The sequence below is a fragment of the Mus caroli genome, chromosome 3 (assembly GCF_900094665.2).
Source record: "Mus caroli chromosome 3, CAROLI_EIJ_v1.1, whole genome shotgun sequence".
Taxonomy (NCBI): Eukaryota; Metazoa; Chordata; class Mammalia; order Rodentia; family Muridae; genus Mus; species Mus caroli.
The window spans coordinates 19,217,466-19,242,502 of NC_034572.1; the positions used below are offsets into that span (position 1 = coordinate 19,217,466).

The following is a 25,037-nucleotide window of genomic DNA, read 5'->3' on the forward strand; positions in this document are numbered from 1 at the left end:
TCAACTATTATTTTCCTGAAAAGAGAGCTGCGAAAACCTGAGCAAGTAGCATAAGACTCATGATCTTTCTGTGCTACATATATATCTTACAACTTTGATGAATGAGTTTATCAGTTGTACAAATGTTCTGGTGATGTCTTTGGGATTATTTATGTACAGAATCATCATCTGTGGGTAAGAATATGTTGATTTTTTTCTTTGTTCTTTGTATCTGCATTTGAAATAAGTAATTTAAATAGACACATAACATTCAATAAGTTATATTCAGTAATTTAAAAATAAGGGCCCGATTGATTCAGAACAGAATTTTAACAGAACAGCAAATAAAAACTACCACCAATATCTGTCATATTGGTCACTAAAACTGACAATGAAAGAACATATCCAAATTTTTGCTACAAAGGCAGTATCACTCTAACAACAAAACCAGACAAAGATCCAAGGTAAAAAAAAAAATTATAAATTAATCAATATCATTGATGAACATAGACTCAAAATTTCATAATATGATATATGTAAACAGAATTCAAGACCAATCAAAATTATCTTACTTGATTAAGTTAGTTTCATCCTAGAGATTCAGAGTCAGTTTAATATATGGAAATAAGAAATCTTAATCTACCATACAAATAGACTAAAGGACAAAAAACACCTGAATAAGCTTTAGATAAAAATCTAAAATCCCTTTATGTTCAATATTTTGGAGAATGTAATCTACAAAGTTGATCTTTTAAACATCTTTATTTGTGCATTTTTCACAGTTATGTGTTATTAATTTCTGTAACTCTCTACAGAGTGTTTAATGTGCAAGCTACATTAAAGATTAAAAAAAATCATTAACATCATCCATGTATCTAGAGTGTTATACACTGGTAACACTCTATAAAATAATAGCTACTGTGAAGCAGGATATTATGTAAAAATTTTTTTCCTTAAAGAAACACACAGCTGGATGTGTTAGTCAGCCCTGTTTCCTTTCACTTATGTCTGCTTTGCTCAGTTTTCAATAATCTACACTATCATGGCTGACTCCAATATTCCCATTAAACTAGTGTGTTACATATTTTAAACTGAGGACCTAGAAGGGCACATTGTATTGGACATCTTTAAAACACTTAGGCTAGAACAGTCCCCTGGTGCTTATTTACAAAATAATGAATAAATGGATGGAACACACAGCACTTTGCAAGGTGCTGTTTGAGGAAACAAAACTCATCCTTGATGACAGAATGAATATCACATTGGAAACCTGAATGGTATAATATGAGAATACAAAATTCAAGCAAAGCATGGAAAGCAATTGATAAATATCTCTAAAAAAAAGAGAAATAAGTTGCTAAAGGACACATGTTTTTGTGTGGTAGTCATTATGAGAAGGTATTTCATTAATAAATCATAAAAACTAACACATGTACATATTTTGAAATACTATATACTCATAACAAAAGGACACAGTACTCATTTTCACCTTTAATACACTTGAAATTTATGCTTTAAAAATATCCATTTGTGATTCAAAACATGTTATTTTGAAGGTATTTTCATTCATAGTACTATGTTTTCCATCATATACAAATATTTAAGCAAGTAAAGCATAAAATAATCACTCATTCTTAATGGACTCGGTAACTCGATCCACTTTTATCACTCTTAGTCACACCAAAACCTTCATATTGAATCATTTAAAGAAACATAAAATGGTTATATACTATGTTACAGTCAAACTTGGGGAAAATGCAAAAACAATAAATTTTGACCATATATAGTAATTGAAAAATGCAGACAAATACCTATAAAATTATGTCATTAACAATTAAGGATGACAACAATGACTTTAGAAATCTATATGCAATGAGATTCATCAATCACAGATGATAATAAAGCTTTCTTAAACAAAAGGTAACACTACGATAGTTCAGTGCAATTTAATAATGGACATACATCTTGGATAGGTGTTTTAATTAAAGTACATTTATTTGATAAAATTACCTTTTATGTTTTGTTCAATGAATCTATAAATTTTATCCTGATCTATTTTATTTATAATTCTACAATTACATTTTTGATATTATAGCACTGGAAAAATAATTTTTATAAAAATGTTCAATTTAAATATTTTATTACAAACACAGCAAACAAAGCTAAAAATATTAAACTCCTGTATATTGAACATTGGAAGCCCCTATAGAAAAGTATTATCAAAATGTCATGCAATTTTCTCAGTGTCTCTAAAAACAAACAAAAACATTAGAATGCCCCAGGAAGCTGTTCATCTGATGTATTTTTTTCCAAATAGCAAGTAAAAATAAGTGGAGTATATTCTCCACTAGCCCCATTTGTTTGCAGTGTACACACTCAATCACCTAATAGAGTTGAGCTTTACTACTGAGTAGAATTATCTGTAACATCCTTGGAATATAATTATGTTATCTACACTTAACCATTTGGGTGTATTGCTTCCTGCAGAGAAGCCATAATGCTGTAGTGAAATATTTTGTTTGAATCATACTTATTAGTCATATATTGTTCTAAGTTCCAGAGTAATGTCCAATCACAATTTTTGTAAAAATCAAACAAAAACATTATTATTAATATAATCCCACTTTTTATACTTAAAAATAAATTATTACAAAAGTAAGAAATCACAAAGGTGAAACCCAGGTATTGACCATCTGGATGGCCACATATTAAATTTAGGTCCCCTGAAGGATCTATAAAATTATAATTACTGAAGAGTATAGATAAGGAAATAATCATGTATTTTGATTGAAAAATATATGTCATCCATTAGAATAAGGACTCTGACTTAATTTCTTCCGTGAAGTTCTGTATAGATACCAAGTCTACCTTTATTTAGAACAAAAGGCCAATTTCAACTTTAATACAGGACAATCATTCATATTGATGATTGCATATTAATCTCTTGAGCTTACAAAACTAGAACACATGATACATGGCATAGGACAGGCACCTGTGTCGTCTTTTGTGACTGAAGTGGTACAAATTAATCAGCCCCTGGAAAATAAAATGTGTTTTACTCTGAGAAAAGCTACATCAGTGCTTATTGGCTTAGGCCATGAAAGGAGCAAAATACTGTTAGGCTCTGTGCACAGTCATTAATGCTTTCTTTCAGTGAAGGAAATCAATCAGTAGCATGTGTTCTAATTCTTGACTAAATCCTTGAAATAACAAATTAGAGAAGTCATGCATTTCTTTGGCTTTGCTGAGTATAATTTGGCTTAAAACCTTAATATCACTATTTTGTTTATTGTAAGCTTGGAAACTATATCCAAACACATACTATAGTGAGAAACATTACAATGGGAGTCCCTAAATCTGCCTCACTTTCATCCTTTGCTTTTCAAATTCTTATTCACTTTGAATTTTAGATTATAGATGCCTTTATGAGACATGTCACTCGCAGTGAGCTATGTTTTGGATTCTTGACAGCCTCTATGCTGAAGGCACTTTTAGTGCACATCTTTGGAGGATAATGTAAAGGTATTATGTAATGAAACCTCTAGGTGGTTAGCAGATACATTTATGTTAAATACGTGGGTCGTAAAAACCACTTCTTTAGAAAGGGAATGACTAGTACCATTTCTAAAGGGTACCCAGAAAGAAAAGAAAATATATTTCTGAGTGAACATGGTGATGACCAGAAACATTCTACATTATGGTTTGCAATTCTTCACATTTATATCATTTCAAATTTAAAATCTGATAAAACAATTCTGTTCAACTAAAGGGTATTCATATGTGAGAGGATACTTGGAACTCTCAATGCTCTTTTAGATTTCAGAATGGTTCAGAATGGTTTACCATTCAAAAAAATGAGCCTTTTTTTTTTTTTTTTGGTTAGCAATTTAAACTCATGCAAGAGTTCTGAGTTTGAAAGCATAGCTCAGCAAATACTTGTTCCCCCATGCCTAAGTTAAATTCCCAGGCTTGCAGATTAACACATTGGAAAATAATTTATTGGAATATGCAAAAAACATTTCCCTTCTACTCAGCATATGTCTTGGCAGTTTAAAGCAATTCTTTTCTATTACAAAAATGTGTTGCCAAGTCACATTTTGGTAACATGTTAAACCAATGAGATGGCAATGTGTAATCTTCAAGGAGAACTTAATTATTTCAGTAATTAATCACACACACCACAGAGAGTCTCTGGAGAACATTAGTGACTACATCTACCAATTTATTCTGCAAATAATTTATTTTTTAATCAGGCAAGATCCCGACTCACAACGGATAAAATTGTAACAAATATTTTGTTTTTCTGAGTCTGAAGCATAGCTTATCTTTCTAGCAAACAAAATGGTGACATGCTATGTATTTATTTAAGAAGTTGAGGTTTAGAGTCTGATATATAGCTTCATTCCAAAATCAGTGCACCTGTTGTTTTCTTAATGAATTGTACAAACATTCAGGATAGGAAATTATGAGATTAGTGCATTGTACTTGGTTTCACAACTTGAAGCCTAGTTGTCCTGATAGTATATCTGTGCTTAGTTTTCATTTTTTTAGATATTTTCAAACTTACACATATATACCATTTTTTAGATGGACTATAGCTATTGAAGATTACGTATGCTGCTTTTTAGGTGTTTTGCAGATGAGTGGCTCCTAGCCAAGGCTGTTGGTGATCTAGCTGTGGCTTCTTGTATGTGTTAAGCTACCTCAAAATCTTACATCATATTGTGCTCTCAAACAGAAACCCTGCTCTCTGCAGCACCTGGTATAAAGAAGGCCTTGGTGACATTTCAGGATCCCTCTGAGAAGAAAGAAACAACACAACATTTATTATTATTATTATTATTATTATTATTACATTACTATTATTGTCATTATTAATCTGAAAACTCTGAAGATGTCTCATTAAATCTGGGTTCTTCCTTGTTAAATCAGTTGCTGTATAGTCAACTAAGGGGAACAAAAGTAAGCCATGTCTAGTCCGTAGCTGGCATAAATTTCGGCTACACCTTACAGTTCTTTTACAGATGTAACAGGTCATCTTTGTATTTACTATATTTTGTTTGAGGTTTGTTAATATGTGAATGTGTGTATGTGATATATTTGAAGACTAGGAGTGGGGAATTGAATCCCTTAGTGAAAGCATTTATGTACTCCCAGACAGGTGCTGGTACTGAATGCAAGTCTTCTCAGTTAAATTGCCAGTGTTCCTATCTGCTGAACCATCTTTCCCGTCCCCCATTTGGAGTTTTAATGAATTCACTGTGAGAAATCTTTGGGATTCCTCATTAATTTGGCTTCCTTTTCTTTTACTTTAATGAGTTTCAAAAGGATGTATTATCAGGATACAGGATTAATATTGATTAGAAATCACTAAACTAGATGCAATCAAATCTGAGAATAAATATTCTGAAGGCTCCTTCCTCAAGTTTCACACTTCAAACCAACACTGTTGCTGTTTCCAGGTAACAGTTACCTCTGTTATATTTTGCTCAGCATCCTTCTTTCTGACTTCTGGCATCATATACAATCATTCCTCAGACTTTGTGCTATTTGCTCTGATATTCTGGGAACATTTTGTCAATTATATTCAACATAGGATCTGGTCTGGCATTAAAATCCTGTTCCCAGCTCAAAACAGCATCAGACTTGGTGGCTACTTTCAACTAATTCTCTGGAAAGGTCATCAATAGTTCTGCCTTCTCAAAGGGAGGACAGTGTACGCTGGACAAGAATATTGAGAACCTGACAATCCAGGTGGCTTTAGCCACTCTCTGAACAGATGCTTATGTCCACATTTCTCCATTCATCTTGGTCCAGTACTGCATCTGATTTGTATAGTGGTGATTTTATGATTAAAAGCAAGATCATTGACCTAGGTCTTAGTTGACAGACTCCCTTTTGTCTCTCAGATCAGGAGTAATATACCCAGATATTCAGCCTGGATACAGGCTCATGGCATAGGTTTTATTTTGTGGGGGAGAGGGGGTTAAATGGATTATCTATGACTTTCTGTCTCCTGGGCATGTTTCTATATGAAGTACATTGTATCAATTTGAATGTAATACCAATTCACACACCACTTGTCACTACCTTGTTCAGGATTATGTCTACTATGTTCTGCAACAAGTTAACATGTTATACATCTGAAAATGTCTTGAGACAAACATGTCAGAGTTACGATAAATGCTGTAAGAGATCAGAGCTAGGTAAAATCAAACCATGAAGCATCATCTTCATGATTCATGCATATATGTTTTAAATCTAATTTAAACACTTTATACAGGCTTTTAAATGACCTAATAGAATATACTAGCCAAAGGTTAACTGTATTTTAGTGAACAAATACAATAAATTTAGAAGGAAGAAAAATAGATTTCATATGTAATTTCTTTACCTATGTACATAGTCTTTACAAAATCCTAAATGGTAATTTTCTGTTCTCAATCCTTTTTTGAAATGTTGTACTAAAACAATGTAGAGATTTGATCTAAGATGATATTCTACCAAATTCAACTCCATACTATGAACTGCACATACTTTGATTCAGTATGAAACACTCTTTGACATAAGTTTTGACTCTCTTGCAGTATGGGTTATCTGACCCCATTTGTTCTTCTGATCTCTGCAGATAATGGAGAAGAGGCAGTGCTGGGTAGGCAGGCCAAACCTTCTAAATGCCTTCGTATACATATTAAACAATGTGGCAAAAGGTTCTCAAGCAAGTACAGTTAAAATCATTACATTAAATACATGCATTAAAATATTACAAGGTATTTCATTTATCATATGAAGATGTTTGTACATAGGCACTTCAGATAAACATGTGCTTCTGCTTGAATTGTAAAATTAATTACATAATTGCCTCAGTTCATTGTTTTGAGAAAGCAACTATTACTAATGGTGGGAGATGGTCCTTGCCAATCACTTAGCCAATGATGGTTTATTCTTTTCTCTCAACTCTAGCTTCCTTTTTAACTAACCTTACTTTTATGTTCATCTTAAAGAAGTAAAGACTTAGAAAAAAAAACAGGGAAGACCACAGGATGGCAATGGCAATTTTTTCAGGATTGAAATAGTTAGGGAACTATTCTCATGGTCTATTCCAAAGGGAAACTGCATTACTCAATACAAGAAAATTATTATTTTAACAAATATGTTGTAAAAATGTAGGATAAATGTTTTATTTGTCCACAACTAGGCACAATCTTCCACTTTAGAGGGATAAAGTTTCTGGAGCTACTAGATGACAAAGTCAAGATACAAAGCCCCTCTCCTACATGAGAGAACTGTGTGAGAACAGGCCTTAAATCACTCCAATTTTGATAGCGTAAGTGGAATACTATAAAGCATTGCCACTAAAAAGGATAACAAAGCGGGAGATGCTACATTTTCCTTCTGAATTTAGAGTATTTGTTGACAAAACAAACATATATTTTATAATAGGGTTTATTTTGCCAGTTGTATAAAACAACACTTAGTTGTATTTGGTGATATTTTGGATTTTCAAAGACAAGTTTTGCCATTTTTCCATCATAGTTATATGGTGTTCTGTTAAAGTGACATTAGAGCAAGAGGTTGTGAGGAAGATGTAGGAAGGGACAGCCATGTGTGGTACTCCTTTAGCACAGTTCCTGTTTCTGTAATTCTGTCAAAAAGCACAGAAAGTAAAGTAGGAAATATTCCCTTCCTTGTCTATGTACATCACTGCTGAAGTTCATGTAGCATCAACTGAGGCAATTTAAGGGTTTCAAAATGTGTCACTTTGGGAAGAATTTACATTTAAATTGCTCCATCTAGTTTCTTGGGAATTTCCCCCTTGGAATGTTTATGGCTTTTTTTTTCATTATTTCTTACAAAATACAATTTCATAACCAGTGCATTACTACATCTAGTTGTGCTAAGAAGACAGACTTCATTTATAAAATAGAAACATTCGAAGTGGTTTTGGGCATCAATCACTCATTCAGAATGAATCATGGCTTCACATTGAACAGATACTTGCAAAATTATCTAAAACCTTATCAGGTGTCCATGTCTACGTTAAATTTCCTGGAGGTTTCATCAGAGAGAATACTGGCATTCCTCCACATTCTGTCCACAGTGTGACAACGCCAAGAATACCTTAACCTCCTCAAACCATTTTATTTCTAAAAATATGGCATATTTCTCTGTAATAGAGAAATCATAAGTATTACTTCAATAATTGCATTACATACTCCAGTGGAGTTATAAGAAAATATTTTAAAAGTACAAAATGTTCTCTCTCATTTACATTAAAAATTACATTGCATAATAGCTTTAAACTTCAGGGAGGTCTTCAGTGACAATAAAAAACAGCAAGACAAACAGACAAACACCTGGTCAAATTAGAGCTTTTTCTGTTACAATTGTAAACAAATTTTGAAGAAGTCTGAGCGTTTTTTCAGTTCTTTCCAAGTAAGACACTTTCAAACACATCCAGTCCTGCTTTGAAGGAAATATGAGCTGAATTAATGCTATTTAGCACATTGGACAGGGCCTCTTGAAAAGTCTCATTTGATGTCTGTGGATTGCAGTGCTCCCAAGCCTCCTTAAGAATGGAAAACTGGTTTGTCTTCTCATCAAGATGGTACAGGATATTTCTAAAAGAAATATGGAATATGTAAATGTTTTATACACAACTGTATTTTCTCATCAAAACCTTATAAGGAATAGTGCCAGAAAGCAATAGTGTCTGACAAAACATGAAAAATAATTGCAAAAGTACAGCATTATCATTTTCAACCCATAATGAATGAACACATAGACATGCAGTTCATTGGTAGGATCAGATGTCATCAGCTACTGCACACTTCCTGAGTAAGGCAAACAATGGTATAACATAAAGGTGTTTATGTGTGAGATACTTGCAAAACTTCTCAATCTAATTACCAGAAAACATAGGGGACAGAGTTGTTAAACGGTACTACCATATGGCCTAGAAAATGATTCACTCTGGTAAAAATCAATCTGTGCATTTCATAAGTCAAATGGAGTCCGGTAAAGCAAGGACCTACTTGGCCTCATTCTACAACACACTGGGCTAAATAATGTTTTGCTGCAGTATATATTCATGGTATCCCTCTGGTAGTGCTTAGCTTCTCCAGTTAATTTTCTACAATGTAGGATCACCTGAGTCTTAGGAAGGGTTTTATAATTCAGGCTGGTCTGTGGACATGCCTATGGAGGTATTGTTTCAATTATGTGTACCAGTGTGAGAAGGCCCAGCCCTTGGTGGGAGTCAGTATATTCTAAATTTAAGTACTTAAGGTTCATGTTGCCTTGGTGAATCAGTGATGTATTTTAATTAGGAATTGTGACATAAAAAAGAAATCTCTTCCAAGTATTGCTTTTTGTCAGAGTATTTTATAGCAGCGACATACCTGAAAGGACTCCTTTTTTTTTTTTTTTAAAGAAATAGAATATGTCAAGACTTTTCCATAGTATTCAGAACAAACAAAATCTGACTCCAAATGCAAATAAAATATTACGTGTAGAATTTGTTGGAAAATAATTTGAATGGACATAGGGCCCTGGAGTTATAGTCAGTACATGAAGATTCAAGTTGATTTGTTAGTGAATATGTGTTGAACATGAGTAATGGAATTATGCCATTCTCCTTTCTTCTGCATGTGCTTGACCTCTAGAGCATCTCTTTAGAGGTTTGAAATGTATAATTAGGCAGTGTCTTGTAACTTAGCCAGATCTCTTAGATAAAGAATTGACTATGGTGAATTCTAACAGTTCTTCATTTATTAGTAGAGAGACAAAGGTATTTGGGCATTTACTGTAAGGAGACTAGCTCTGTATCTTTGTAGACAACATTAAGTTGATTGTAAGTACACAAGAGCCTTGAATTAAAATATGATTTCAATGTCTTTAGTTTTGAAATGTTAAATGACAGCTCTGTTTTTTGTTTGTCTGTTTTTAAATCTGTTCTATACTGGTTTTCAAAGGGGTTTGAGGAATTTTTCTTTCCCCTCTTCTTTCTCCATCTGTTGTTCTTTTTGTTGTTGTTGTTGTTGTAGCTCACTAAGTAAAAGGTTTCCATATTTGGCTTTCATAAATACTTTGCTTTTCATTCAATTCTTCCTCCCAAGCACTGGCCCACTGTGCTAAACTGTTCCCTGTATCACTTAATATGCTCTACTGCCCTCTGTTTCCTTCTATAAAGTCCTCCTCCCCCTTCAGTTCCATTAGGACATTTCTAGCTTGCTTGTCTTTTCTGTATTTTGACTGACCTTGACACACATAGTTCACAGTTACAGGATATGGTCAACATATGTTGTAATAACTAAAATGTTTGTCTTTTTGGACATGGGATACTTTACTAAATTTGTTGACTCCGCTGCTTTAAGTCTCTACTAATGGTTAACAAGGGTTCTTTTTTTGTCCTTTTCTTGACCATAACTCGTGTCTTTTAGTTTTTTTTTTTTTTAAATGGTAGACATTTTAAATAGAATAAAATGGAAACTCAAAATTTAACTTGTATTTAGATGATGAAGAAACATGTTTTTAACACTTTAAAAATTTTTATTTGTGCTGGGCATGGTGGTGCACGCCTTTAATTCCAGCACTTAGGAGGCAGAGGCAGGCAGATTTCTGAGTTTGAGGCCAGCCTGCTCTACAGAGTGAGTTCCAGGACAGCCAGGGCTACACAGAGAAACCCTGCCTATATCTATCTATCTATCTATCTATCTATCTATCTATCTATCTATCTATCTATCTATCTATCTATCTTCTATATTTCTTCTTTTGACAACTTCTTTTGCAGATCATTGACTTATTTGTTGATGTATTTCTATAACATTTTTACTTGTTTATATATGTCTGTTAACTGAAACGTAATGTTCTCTCCCATGATATAATCATTTGAATTTATTTTGTCATGCAGAGCCTTTTTATTTAATGTAACCCCATAGATAAATTTTGAAGTTGTTTCCATATATTTGTGGTTCTATTCAGTAATGTCTTAAATCTGTAATACAAACAGAAGCATTTGCCACTTCCGACATGCCATTCTTGCTTGGTGAGCTGGATTTGCAGCATTCCAGGCTGATAAAGTATTTTAAATATTTGTTCATTTGTACTTCATTATTTGAGAATTGTCTCTTTGATTAGCCCATTCATTAACCACATTGTGTGATATTTTAGTATATGACCTGATAGTAGACACTGAAAACTGCCTTAGAGAATGAGTAGGGTTAATGAGAAAAGAGAAGATGGGAGGATGAATGCAGTTAAATCCACAGGCTACTATAATGAAACATCTTTATAAAATGGATCACTATTTAACACAAATCCTCAACATTCAAAAAAGTAAAGGAAGATGGATTAATTGGTAAGCAGTTCTAAGTTCAATACCCTTGGATAGTATGCCCCTTGTGAATCAGACTTAGTACCAGTTACATCAAATAGTGCAAGAAAAATATTCTACATGATAGTGTACTTGGATTCAATTTTAAATTTTTATATTAGGAAGTAACAAACTACTTCCTAACATGGACTTAGATGGCTACTTTGCAAAATGATGACTACTGAGCCCTTACCCAATTTCTATATGTATAGGTTTTTTTTTTCTTTTTTAAAAAACTAGTTACTTTATTTTTATATATTTCAAATGCTGACCCCTTTCCTGGTTTCCCCTCCAAAGTCTCCCCAACCCATCACCCCTCTCCTTGCCTCTATGAGGGTGCACCCCTAACCATCTCCTATCCCAGCCTCATCATTCTAGAGACCTCTTACACTGATGTATGAATCCTCTACAGGAATGATGGAATCCCCACCCATTTGATGCCAGATAGGCAATCCTCTGCTACATATATAGTGGGAGCTATATACACACCTATGTATACTCTTTGGTTGGTGGTTTGGTACCTGGAAGCATCTGGTTAATTGATATTGTTATTCTTACTATAGGATTACAATTCCCTTCAGATCCTACAGTCCTTCCCCTAACTCTTCCATTCATGTCCCAGGGTTCACTCCTATAGTTGGCTGTGAGTATCTGTATCTGTATTTGTCAGGGACTGGCAGAGCATCTCAAGAGACAGCTATACCAGGCTCCTGTCAGCAAGCACTTCTTGGCATCAGCAATAGTGTCAGGGTATGGTGCCTACAGGTAGGATGGATCCCTAGGTTGGGTGATCTCTGGATGGTATTCCCCTCAGTCTCTGCTCCATTTTTTGGTCTCTACTCTTCCTTGAGATAGATACAATTCTGGATTAAAATATTTGAGATGGATGGGTGGCCCCATCCATCAATTGGGGGCTGTGACAATCTACTAGATATGATCTCTACAGTTTTTTCTCCCCTTTGTTGTATTTTTTAAATAGTGTTACCTCTGTTGGGTCCTGGAAACCTCTTGCTTCCCTGGCAACTGGGATTTTCTAGTGGCTATCCCCAGCTCCCCACCCCCCACTGTTGCAAACAGAAAATGTGGTACATTTACACAATGAAGTATTACTCAGCTATTAAAAGCAATGACTTCATGAAATTTGTAGGCAAATGGATGAAACTAGAAAACATCATACTGAGTGTGGTAACCCAGACACAAAAGAACACACATGGTGTGTACTCACTGACAAGTGAATATTAGCCCAAAAGTTCAGAATACCTATGATACAACTTACAAATCAAATGAAGCTTATGAGGAAGGAAGACCAAAGTGTGGATGCTTCAATCCTTCTTAGAAGGGGAAAGAAAATAATTACAAGAGATAGAGTGAGGAAGGGATGTGGGAGGGAGAGAGAAGGAGGATGAAAAATGGACAGCAGTTTCTGGTATTGGAAGAGAGAAGAGAGAGACAAAAATGGCCAGTAAATATATATAGAGAGAGTTTTTATCTGATGGCTTTAAAGATTTTGAAATTAAAATAAAAACATAAGAATTATTGAAGCAGATCAAGTGAGTTTCCCTAAACTATAATTTTGTTAAATAAAAGTGAGATCTCTGAAGGGTTAAAAAAAGGAAGTAAATAATCTATAAACAAAGATCCAGTTAGGTGATAATTAGCAGAGATAAAGCTTCTTAGGAAAATCCCATGCATTATCTCCTATATAATGGAACCCACACAAAAGTTGACATCATATTATAGGCAATGGTGTTGGACTTTCATAATGGAGTGTGATCCTATCACTAGTATAATCAGCAACCTTAATGAAATCAGTAATCAAGCAGACAAACATGCATTTTATGCTCATATTATAAGACAAACTGATTAATAATTAAGTCATTTTAAAGATTAAATTAATGGATTTGTTTTATTCATATGAATCTTACTCCTTTGAATGAAACTTATGTTACTTTCATTAAAAACAAATTGAATAGAATAAAAAAAACCAAATTTTACAATATTTATAATTTTTAATCTTCTCATTATGCTCCGTTAATTTCATGTTTAATTATAATTTACTTCATTCAAACTAGTTTCCAGCATAGGAGAAAATTTTCAGATGCTATTATTAAATATTTCCACTCATAGAAATCACATGGTTAAACGTAAGCAAGATGTTGTAACATAACATTATATGGAACAATAAACATATACTTCACAAAGAACTTTCTTATCCAATGTATCATAAATACAAGTGTTTTTATTAGATTTGAACATTGAAAACAACACATGAATATCTCCAAGGCCATCACAATGGGATCAATGTGCCAGCAGTTGCTTTTCCTAAATATTGAGAATGCACAGCCTGCCTTTAAAATGACTGTAAGCATGCCATGTCAACAGAAATCTTCACTTTCACTTATGATTCAAAAAGGAGCAAGACACATTTTCCATATGCTATGCAATTCAAGTAGGAAACATGTAGCAAGATATTATGTAAGATAAATGCTCATATCCATTTCTATACAAATTGGATACAAATCAGAATAGAACTCAGGGAACTGAGATTCTAGATGAGTGTAAGTGACAAGTGCTCTTTTATCTTAATTTGAAGAAAAACTTTCAACATGAGTAGGTGCTGATATAAGCTAGTGAAGTTTATCTCTACTATAATAACGGAATACATCTTCACCTTGTTTATTATATTACTTGGAAAACAAACTGAGGATAACCAAACACTCCTACATTTTCATTCCAAGTATAATTTTGCTTAGTGACTTTCAGAAGTAGCTTATATTTTCCAATTTCTTTTTGTGTATAAAAGCTATTTAACTTCCTGCTTACATTACAAATTTCTGTATTTGCATTCTTCTCTGAAAAGCTAGCATATTATCATTTTCCTTGGAATATTTGATTAAGGCTAAACTGAAATCCAAGCTAGCTTTAGATCCATTACTTTATTTTTAGGCATTTCTTAATTCTAAAAATTTTCTTACATATTCAACCATTAACCTTATATAGAGGCCAGAGATGAGCAAAACTACTATTGTACCACTTTCATATGGAAATGCTTCACACCTTTAAAATGGTTCAATTATTTCAATGGTCCTAATGGAAGCTTTTAAACCAAGAGCTACTTGTTTTAGTATGCAATTTCACAGAAATGGAAATTCAGTCAAATATAGTTTGCAAAGCTTATAGTGTATCCAAGACCTCAAATTTCTTTCCTTTCCAATTACAGACTGATACCTTTCGTATTAACAAAAATCTGAAAATCAACTAATCGCTTGCAAAATTCACATGTAGAGCAGGAAAATGAGAGTAGAAAAGAAAGGAAAACTGTATTGCAGAAAGTTTCCATGAATACAGACTCTAGGTTACAATCAAAAGGATTTATATTCTTTAGTCTACACTGCCCATAGACAGATTTTCTTCAGTCCCATACAGAAATAATTTTCTGTAGAACAAATGATGGTGAACATTGCTCTAACTCAATAAATCACTTTCATATTTGCATAAATAAAACCTGTATCACAGTATGGCATTTACAGGTGTCAGACATAATTAAAATATTATGTAACTGAAAATGTTTTAGTATTTGTTGTTTTTAACATAATATTAATTCTATCCTCATGCTTATCTTCCATCATATGTAACTATTTGGAACTTATAAATGTAATTCATACAAATATGCTTAAGCTCCCTTTTATGCATGGAAAGAAACTTATAAAAGTAAAATGTAATGCATTATTGATGGCACTAATGAAATTATAACACACATCACTCATTTTAATGGGTCTGTTTCAATGACACATCAGGATAAGCAGGAGAGAGTTGTACCAAATCAGACAACTAATTAATAACTTCTGGCAGTGTCCCTACTCAACTGATAAATATTTACCACTCAACTTAGGCCAAAGAAATGAGTAGGAAAAATGAATCTGAGACAAATGCTTTGAAAATCTTTATGAACCATGTCCACTTGTGGGAATTAGGGAATTAGTAATGGAAAGATAAAAATGACTTCTTTTTAAATGTTTCTTGTATAAATAAATGGGCATTGGATGCACCCACTATCAACTTGAATTAACATCCATTGTACTACACTCAGTATAATAGGAACTTTTAAATTAAATCATACTAAATAATAAGTCATGTCTTTCAGAACTGATTAGGTATGCACACTAAAGCCAGAAAGAAAGTCCAGTTCAATTGTGTATGAGGGTTTCTAATTCTTTCATGGGCTGCACTAACTGCACCCCACCATGAATAGCAAATTACTGTATTAATATTGACATTAGAAAAGATCACTGAACACAGATACTCTGTCTATGAGAATTCACAAAATATGTGGCCATACTACAAAAATATTATTTAAGATAAGCTGAATATGATGTTCTCTAAAGTTATCAGGGTAATTAAGGCAATTATTAATAATGTCAAGCCATAGTTTCATTATATATCCAAAAATTTGTGGGAAGAGAAAGCTAGAGTCTGGGCTATGAACTCAGTGGTTGCTGAAGGTATCCTTTTCCATATAGTCAATCCCCAGCATCAAGAACAGAGCAGAGCACACTGAAACAAAAATATATAATTAATTCTCCTTTCTATATGTAGAGAGCTTTAAAAAATGATTTCTAACTAATCAGATAAGAGGTAACATCCACTTCACCATTTTGAACACTGGAATCTGGTCTAATCTCAATATGTGCCTCTTTTATCTTTCATTATTTTATTGAATAATTTATTTACATTTCAAATGTTGTCCCTCTTCCAAATTTACCCTCTACAAACCTCCCATCCCATTCCCCCTTTTCCTCTAAGAGAGTGCTCCCCAACCACCTACCCATTCCTGTCTCACCCTTCTAGTATTCCCCTATGCTGGGGCAAGAAAGATTAACAGGGCCAAGTGCCTTCCCTCCCACTGATGCCAGATAAAGCAATCCTCAGGTCCATATGTAGCAGGAGCCATAGATCCACCCGTGTATGCTATTTAGTTGGTAGATTTGTCCTTTTGGAACTCAAAGGGGTTGATGTTGTTCTTCCTATGGGCTTGCAATTCCCTTCAGCTCCTTCAGACCTTCTGTAACCCTTTGATTGGGGTCCCTGGGCTCAGTCCAATGGTTAGCTGTGTGTGTCTACATCTGTCTTAGTCAGGTGCTAACAGAGCCTTTCAGAGGAAAGTCCTACTGGGCTTCTGTCTGCAAGCAGTTTTTGACATCAGCAATAGTGTTCGGGTTTGGCATTGGCTGATGGGATGGATTCCCACGTGGGGCAGTCTCTGGTCAGCTTTTCCTTCAGGCTCTGTTCCAAATTTTATCCCTGTGTTTCCTTTAGACAGGAACAATGCTGGGTTAAAAATTTAGAGATAGGTGAGTGGCCCTTTTCCTCAACTGGACACCATGTATATTTACTGGGGGTGGTGTCTTCAGGTTCTATCTCACTTCTGTTTTATATTTCAGCTACTATAATACCCACCAGGTCCTAGGAGACTCTTACATCTCTGCAATCTGGGACTTTCTAGTGGTTCCCTACCCGTACCCCGCACTGCTGCATAGTTCTGTTCATCACTATTGCTCTGTGATAGTTTGAGGTCAGGAGTAGTAATTCCCACGGAGTTCTCTTACTGTTCAGAATTTCAATAACCTCGAATTTTTTGGTTTACCATATGAAATTGTAAATTGTTCTTTCCGTGTTTCTGAAGAAATATGTTGGAATCTTGATGGGGATTATGTTGTACCTATAAATTGCTTTTGGTAGGATGGCGAGTTTTATTATATTAATCCTGCCCATCCATGCGCATGGGGGTTCTTTCCATCATCTGATCTCTTTGAATTCTTTTTTCAGGGATATCAATTTCTTGTCATGCAGATCTTTTACTTGTTTGATAAGTTACTCCAAGTTATTTTATACTATTTGTGGTTAGTTTCCCTAATTTCTTTCTCAGCCCATTTTTCATTTGTATAAAGGAAGACTACTGATTTATTTGAATTAATTTCATATCTAGCCACTTTGCTGAAGTTGTTTACCAGCTGTAGAAGTTCTCTGGTACATTTTTCGAGGTCCCTTCTGTTTATTATCATATCATTTGCAAAAAGTGATACCTTGCCTTCTTTTCCAGTTTGTATCCTCTTGATCTCCTTTTTTTGTCTTATTGCTCTAGCTAGAACTTTGAGTACTATATTTAATAGGTAAGGAGAGATTTGACAGTCTTGACTTGTTCCTGATTTTAGTGGGATTGCTTCAATTATCTCTCCATTTAATTTGATATTGGCTGATGTTTTGCAGCATATTGCTTTTCTTATATTGAGGTAAAAGCCCTGGGTTCCTAGTCTTTCCAATACTTTTAACATGAAGTGAATTTGTATTTTGTCAAATGCTTTTTCAGCATCTAATGAAATGATCATGTGATTTTATCTTCTGAATTAGTTTACATAGTAGATTACATTAATGGATTTTCTTATATTGAACCACTCCTGCATCCCTTGGATGAAATCTACTTGATCATGGTGACTGATGGTTTTGATGTGTTCTTGCATTCCGTTTGCCAAGACATTATTGAATATTTTTGCATTGATATTCATTAGCAAGATAGGTCTGAATTTCTCTTTCTTTCTTGTGTCTTTGAATGGTTTAGCCATCAGAGTATCTGCAAATAGACTGAATTAGGTAGTGTTCCTTCTATTTCTATTGTATGGAATACTTTGAGGAGTGTTGTTATTCTCTCTACTTTGTAAGTCTTGCAGAATTCTACATTAAAGCCATTCTACATTGCTTTTATTGGATGGGATGTTTTGTTTTTCTATTTTCTCAGGGGATACAGAACCTTCTGACTTGCAGACTGTTGCTCTGGCTACAGCAGATATCCTGGGTGCCCTGTAGACTGCTGTCCTGGCTGCAGCAGATCTCTTGAGAGGCCTGAAGACTATGCAGTAATGAGAGAGAGGGGAAGACATCCTGATCTGTCCTCAAGAAGGTGTGACTGGACGAAAAATGGCATTCATACATGGAGGGAGGAGTTCCACATCTGCCAGTCACCTTGGGGGAAGGGGAATTATTTGAGCAGCCATCCTACCTGTTCCCATGACTGCAGCAGATCTCCTGGGAGCCCTGCAGACCTTTAGGTGGAGAGAGAGAGAAAGAGAGAGAGAGAGAGAGAGAGAGAGAGAGAGAGAGAGAGAGAGAGAGAGAGAGAGAGAGAGAGAGAAAGAGACTGATCTACTCTCAATATTTTTGCTTTGACAAATGTGTTATATACAGCAAGCCCAGGTCTCACCATTCTGGCAGGCTGTTTTCTTCCAAGCTGACATGCAATCAGTATTGTTTAGTCTGCTTAAGATGAGAATAGTGGGTCACAAAAGAAATGGTCATCTCAGGAGAAGACATGGTCATCTGAGGCTTGTGAGGAGTTAGCTTTAGACAACTGGGCAGGAAGAATATTGGATGCATACACACAATGAGCTATGCACAGCCCAGCCTGGCTTGTAAGCACCACACAGCTGGGTCCATTCTCCATAGCTGTACCAGAAAATTATGAACAAAGTAAATATCTCTTATTTCAATATAATAAATCTTAGGATGATTTTTGATAGGTTATTGATATATTTTGTAGTGATTGTCTTCCCTGTGAGGAAGACGATGGTTTAGTTGATACAGAAATTCATTTTCTATTCTATCATAATAATGTAGCAGAGTACAATGATACTTATAGCTTAGTAATACTAAATTTAGAGGATTGCCTGAAAAATCAAGACACTTACATAGTAGTGTGCACAAAAATCTTTATTATTTCTGTTTATTCTTAAAGTCTGTTTATAGAGTAGGGATTTGCTTCACACAAGAAACTTACTATAGCATCATAGTGGATAGAATGCCCTAACTCCTGTGATATGATGATATGACAAAGTAATGGCTTTCAGATGAATTACAGGAGTGGAGCTCCCATGGAGGAATGAATACCCATACACTTCAAATGTTCCATCTTCTTTGCACAATGCTAGGGAGCCAGGAGGAAGGTAGTCATTGGTACAATGTAAATGAATAACAACTGGAAACCTTCTGTGCTGGGACAGAAGCTTTGTATCACCTAAGCTTTAGAATTCAGAGAAATTATTATTTTTAAGTTCTTCCATTGCATGGTATTTTGTCATACATAGTCTCACATAAGAAAAACAACAAAGTATATAAGAATGGATCATCTTGCTAAGTGTAGGCTAGGAAATATATTAAAACTTTCCTGTGTGTATTATGCTAGTAAAACAATTGTGGTATGTGCAGTGATAACTAAGGTTTTTCAATAAAGCAGACTAAGTCCTGTTTCAAGGGGCTTTCTGGCTCAAAGTAGGTCTTTAAATGTGCTCTAAAATCTTTTAAAGAAGATTCCCCTCCATCACAGAGCTTGCTGGTTGTCAACAAAGGGATAAAAATGTGTCTATGCAAAAGGAATCTTCTATGAATTCAAATGAGGATATAGAAGATAGACAAAGGTTTTCATAATTCTTGGAACTCCATAGTTGGAGAGGAAACTGGTGCTGTTGAGCACTCTCCTCTCTCAAGTGTTTTTACTCTCATTTTTACAGCAACAATTTTTCCCATCTTACTTTCCATTGGGTAGATAACCTGAAAGTTATTATTTAAACCACTGCATTTCTTTCTTATTTACTTCCATTTTCCATCTCATAGATATTATCTGTCACCCACTGTAATGGGTTCTGTTGATTGCAAACGTAACAGGATTTAGAACCCCCTAGGTAAGAAGCCTCTGCAAAATCTATGACGTAGTTTCTAGACTAGATTGCATAATAATCATGCATATGAGGAATTGCCTGGACTCAATAAATTGAGGGATGAAAAAGGACCTTATCTGTGGCCAAGAGCATTTCATTCACAGGAGCCACCGGCTGAATTTTAAAAAAGGAAAATATGCTGAGAATAGTATTTATGGTTTTCTGCTTTCTGATTATAGAGAAAATGTGATCTTCACCTGCAGCCATGAATTCCCCACTGTGATGGACTGTACACTAAATATATGAACCAAAATAGCCCTGTCTTCCTTCAAGTTTGCTTTTTATAAACTGTTTTGTAATAGCAAGGAGACAAGGAGCTAATACATATTCCAAGGACAGTATCATTTTAATATTCTATGGGTTTATAATAATTAAAAGGGGATATTTCCTTTTATCTTATATTCCAAATATTCATAATTTTTGATTTTCTGGGGTTTTTTTTCCAGGTACTTTCATCACTTTTGATAGACGGTAATACTCTAGCTAATAAAACTAAAATATACAAACATTTATGTTCAAATACATTCAACTATAATGAGAAAGCTGTTTAAGGAATTTGATGCTAAAACATACTTTACAGTTTAGATATGTCTTTTTAAATAAAGTAACTAATTGAGCCAATAAATTGAATTTGTTCATTCTCCTCATCACCCCATATTAAATGATTAACATGGGTTAGTCATTGTGTTAGATAGTATGGCAATCAAAGTATGTTAAAGCCAAGCACAAAATGAATAACTTCATATGTGAATTTAACTTTTTGTTTAGATAACATGCTGTGGTGGTTTGAATGTGCCTAAAAAAAGGAAGTGGCACTATTAGGAGGTGTGGCCATGTTAGAGGAACTTTGTCACTGTGGGTGTGAGCTTTGAGACCCTCTTTCTAGCCATGTAGAAGTTATTTTGCTCCTGACTTCCTTTGAGTGAAGATGTAAATCTCTCAGCTTCTCCAGCTCAGTGCCTGCCTTGATGCTGCCTTGCTTCAACCTTGACGATAATGGACTGAACATCTGAACCTCTAAGCCAGCCTTAATTAAATATCCTCTATAAGAGTAACCTCAGTAATGGTGTCTGTTCACAGCAGTAAAACCTGACTAAAACAAATTACACACACACACACACACACACACACACACACATATATATGTATGGATATATATATATTCTTAAATCATTATGAAGAATGAAATTGAGATTTATGTTTATCTTGGGGTTATAGTATAAATTCAGGATGTAACACTTGGTTGTAAAGTTTGATAATTATTTTGGAAAAAAACTGCTCTAGGGTGAAAATGAATTGAGTGTCACTGATACCAAATATTCTTATTCACAACAAGCTCTTTAAAAATCATCAGGATATTGTGAATGTTTGCCTAACTTTAGTTGAAAGGAAAAGTACAAAAACCTATAGTGATTGACATATTAAAGCTATGGATATTGTTCTGAAGGGTCACAGGTACTTAATACGTGAATGTATTGATGCAAAAACCACTCACAAACTAGAAGATTAAGTTTTACATGTTAAAGATTTTTGGAAGATACTAATTCAGTAATTAATCTTTAATCTGAAGACATGTATGTACAAACAATTTACTATGTAATTGTTTTAAATATTTTTATTTATTTATTTATTTCTTGTGTGTATGTATGTGTATCTACATGAGTTTATGTGCGATGGATGAGTACATGTCAGAATTTCAGGAGCCAAGGAACCTCATTTCCTCTAGAACTGTCCTTACAGAGAGTTGTGAATTGACTAGTATGGGTTCTAGTATATAAATTCAGTTCTTATGCAAGAGCAGTAAATTATTTTCTGCTAAGCCATTGTTCCATCCCATGCAATTTTTATAATACCAAAACATCTGCTTTTCAAGTACTGTAAAAATTATTTCAAAATGTAAGAATGAAAGAGACAAATTTATATCCATCATGTTAATGTTGAATATTTGGTTATATCAATAATAAATAGGTATGTCCAGATTAAAAATAAATGCTTCTAGTTATGAATATGAGCATTTTACATGTGTTGTTGTGACTGTTCTGATAGTTTATAGAAGTAATAGAAGATAATCAGAACCAGAGAAGAAAAGAAAATAAGGAAAAGAAACACCAGAGAGGTTGATCAAGACCTCCATGAAGAAAAATCTGGGTGTTGACACTTATTTGTGAGCACCCACATGGTCACCCTTACCTAAAGACCCACAAAGACAGGCTGCACTCTCTCAGTATTTGCTGTTCCACCAAGAGTCTTGATCTTCAACTCATTGGCATAACTGGGAACTACTTTTACTTACCTATTGTAATGAGATGCCTGATGAAATAAACTTAATGAAGGAAACATGTATTTTGACTCACAGACTGGGGATTAATATATCCTGTTGTCAAAAGAGTAAGTCATCTGGCCACATTGCATCTGCATTTGGAAAAGCATAAAGGAACTCACTTCACCTCCCTCTTGTTCATTCAATTTGAGATTCCAGCCTGTAGCTGCTTATATTATGAATGCTAATTATGTTTCCCCCAAAACTGTATGAGAGGGTTTGAGCTTAGCTTCTGGGAACCTGCTCCTAGTTGGTTCTGATTGGTAAATAATGATGCCAACATTGAATAGCTGAGAAGTACAGACAGAGGCAGTATTTTAGGATTTCGCAGATGTGGGACCAGGAGGAACAAGAAGGAGAGAAGACATGCTTTAGGAGAGTATGGAGAGCCGGGCAGTGGTGGCACATGCCTTTAATCCCAGCAGCTGGGAGGCAGAGGCAGGCAGACTTCTGAATTGGAGGCCAGCCTGGTCTACAGAGTGAGTTCCAGCACAGCCAGGGGTGTACAGAGGAACCTTGTTATGGGGGGAGGGGGAGAGAAGAGTATGGAGAAAAGGAGACACAGAAGTTTCTGTGGGGTAGAGAAACCAGGAGGTTGCCCCAGACTGTGGGTCAAGAAAATGTAGCTGAAACAAGTGAGTAAGAGCAGCCAAGATGGAACACAGAAATTAGTAAAGTACAAGTGGAAGTTATCAGCAGGAAAAGATTCTAGCTACATGGAGGCTAGCCAGCTGCCCAGCTGTTGTGCTGCTTAAGTAACAATAACTATGAAAACTCGTGTGTGTGTGTGTGTGTGTCTTTCATTCAGGAACATCAATCATTGAGGTGGGAAGGAACACACACCAGGATTTATTAAATAATAACTAATACAACACCAACCCATGAAACTGAGGACACATTTAGGGTGTATCTTCTCAACTCATTTGGCCTTTTCTAGAAATTCCCTCATAGACATTACTGAAAATTTGGCTCTAGAAGAATTCTAGAGTCTAGCCAATTGATGATCAATGATAACCATCACACACACATAGATATTTGCTTTGCACCTTTTAGATTTTTAAGTCCTGAGAGTATTTGAGCTTAAGTCATATGACTGTTTTCATAGAAGTTTATGGATGTGGTAAAACAGTATGGCCAGAAGCAATTTTGGGAAGAGGTTTATATATTTTTATAGTTTATAGTAGTACATCATCCATAGAAGACAGGACAGAAACTTCATAGTAGATTGAATGAGAAAGGCTATAACTGCTATAGGCTCACATGTTTAAATACTTTTCCCCCAACTAATGGAGTTGTTTCAGAAGTATTAGAAGGTACAGCCTTTTCAATGAGGTGTGCCATTGTTGGCCATTTTACAGTTTTAAAAGACTCATGCTATTTTCAATGTTGATATCTCACACAAACATGTACCACACACATGTACCACACACACACACACACACACACACACACACACACACACACAAACACTTTCCCTGCAGACATGCCTCCCCCACCCCCCAGCATGGACTCTAACACTTTGAAACCATTAGCCCAATCAAATGTTTTCTAATATAAGTTTATTTTGATAAGGTGTTTTGTCACAGTAATAGAAAAATAACCAAGACAACCAAGAAGCAGGAACTGAATCAGAGGCTATGGAAGAGTATTGCTTACTTCATTGTTCCTCATAGCTTGCTCAGCCTGCTTTCTTATTGCACGTAGGACCACAAGACCAGGAGTGGAACTCCCCACAGAGAGCTAGAACCTCCCACATCTATCATCACTCAAAACAATACACCAAAGGTTGCCTATGGGCCAGTCTGGTTAGTACATTTTTTTTCAATTATGGTTCCTTCTAAAATGGTTCTAACTTATGTCAAGTTGGTAAAACTAACCAGCAAACCTCTCTTCTAATGAAGGTACAATGTATCTGAACAAATTTTCTCACTGTGGGGCAAGATTCTGTACCTAAAAAAGAGAACCTTTATACTAGAAGGAAGTTCTGAATCAAAACTTTGAAAAGCTTTTAGAAAGAGCAGCTCACAGTCCTCTGCGTTGATGGAAAGAAAGGAAAGTATATTCCAACAGTGTTCTTCATGGCATCTGGCATCATCCTTTATATTGTTCTTCTAATGCATAGTACTTTTCTGCCGTACGCTCAATGTAAGTACTCTATAATATTCCAGCAGAGATGATTAAATCTAATGTGTATTGAAACACTCTTCAAACTGATTAGTGGGCTGGGGAGATGCCTCTTGCTATGAAAGCTTGAGGATCTGTGTTTAGATCTCCAAGTGTAATGTAGATCCAGGATGGGCATGGTAGCCTGACTGTGATTCCAGCCTCAGGTGACAGGACCGGGGATCTCTAGAGCAAGCTGACTTGCTAGACAAATAAAATCTGCAAGTTCTGTGTTTCACTGAGTCCATTCTTGATTATAATAATATGTATGTAGTAGTGATCAAGGAGGGATGATTCTAGACATGGACCTTGAGCTTCCATATGCATATATACTCACACACATGAATACACATGTACAAGACACACAGATACACAAAGATCAAAAACCTTGCTGAAATGATCTAGACACTGAATTCTAGGTGCTTTACATGCCTCT

General features: G+C 34.9%; 1 protein-coding gene across 2 annotated transcripts in view; it reads right to left on the reverse strand.

Annotated features, from left to right (window-relative positions):
• Positions 1-3,824: 3,824 nt before the first annotated feature.
• The window catches only part of Naaladl2 (N-acetylated alpha-linked acidic dipeptidase like 2), a 1,234,236-nt gene continuing 1,213,023 nt past the window's right edge, over positions 3,825-25,037 (reverse strand). For both annotated transcript variants that reach the window (XM_029474777.1, XM_021158905.2), the window contains exon 14: positions 3,825-8,600. In XM_029474777.1, coding sequence (XP_029330637.1) covers positions 8,402-8,600 — 199 coding nt within the window. In that variant the 3' untranslated portion in view covers positions 3,825-8,401. The remainder of the gene's footprint in view (positions 8,601-25,037) is intronic.